The 1,090-nt window shown below is 45.0% G+C and overlaps 1 protein-coding gene across 1 annotated transcript; it reads right to left on the bottom strand.

Moving 5' to 3' along the window:
* Positions 1-223: 223 nt before the first annotated feature.
* Positions 224-814, bottom strand: LOC111602131. The gene has a single exon (XM_023319080.2). It carries the CDS (start codon positions 812-814, stop codon positions 224-226), a length of 591 nt encoding a protein of 196 aa, XP_023174848.2.
* Between the last annotated feature and the right edge of the window lie 276 nt (positions 815-1,090).

The following is a 1,090-nucleotide window of genomic DNA, read 5'->3' as shown; positions in this document are numbered from 1 at the left end:
AATGTTAAGAATAAACTTTTGCTTCATCGGGTGCTCTCACGTCTGCTGGACAACACCCTGCCCAGAACTGAATGGTTTCAAGAGCTGCTCGAGTGTTTATATGTAATGTCTTAGACTAGTTAGCGTCTTTGTGTGTGGAGAGCTAAATTTATTATCTTCTTAGACTACAATAAAATAACAATAGTTTAGGTTCTTATAAATCAACTTAAGACAAGCAGATTAGCTAGATAGCTTGCAGAGGTCTTTTATTGGCATACTGCGCATCGTTTGACTGCTGATCATTATCCAATTCGTATTTGATGCGTGAACCGTTCTTAAAGTCTATATAATCGTAGTCGGGGTCATTGTCGTTGCTGGTCTCAGCTGCAGTGCTCGGCTTTCGCGCTTCCTTTTCAAGCATTCCTTTTGGCGCCGCTGTCGTTGTCCGTTGCACCTGCTGCAGCACGTCGGCGAGCACGGCTGGCGCTATGGGAGCTCCGCCTTCCATCGACTGCAGGCCCTGGAGTAAGCCTTGCACAAATTGTTGCCGTATTTGAACGTCGGCGTCGATCGGCGCATCACTCTGCACTATGGGCTGACTCGTTATCGTTGGCTCATCTTGTGTGCGTCGAATGGGATTAAGGCCAGCAGCTTGTGGGTAACCAACAGCTTGTGGGTAGCCAACAGCTTGTGGATAGCCAAGCAGAAATAGCAAAGGCACAGCTGTGCGCGATTCGCTCTTCACCTGGCCATTCGCCTGTACAGGCTGGCTTTGGATCTGTGCCGCCCAAACACAGAGCAGTGCAATAAAATCTAGAGCTGTTTGTCGTTTCATAGCGCTGCGAGTTCGCTGACCAACTGAAATGCCGCTAACAAAGCTTTTGCATATTTAGCCAACTCTCGAGCCAAATGCCTAAATGCTAAATAGTGAAATTCACCAAAAACTGAGAAAGTTCACCAAACAAACAAAAATAAAATAAAATAAAATATATAACGAATGTCTTCAGTCAATTTATTTAACACACCAACTAATTAGTATATGATCGCCGCTGTTTGAGCTTCTTCTTGGCTGGCTTCGATTTGGCTTTGATTTTGTTGTGGGTTTTCTTCC

This window comes from Drosophila hydei, unplaced genomic scaffold, assembly GCF_003285905.1.
Source record: "Drosophila hydei strain 15085-1641.00,03,60 unplaced genomic scaffold, DhydRS2 tig00008125-arrow-arrow-pilon, whole genome shotgun sequence".
Classification (NCBI taxonomy): domain Eukaryota; kingdom Metazoa; phylum Arthropoda; class Insecta; order Diptera; family Drosophilidae; genus Drosophila; species Drosophila hydei.
Note: the sequence above shows the minus strand (reverse complement) of the source record. Positions and strands in the feature narration are given on the sequence as shown.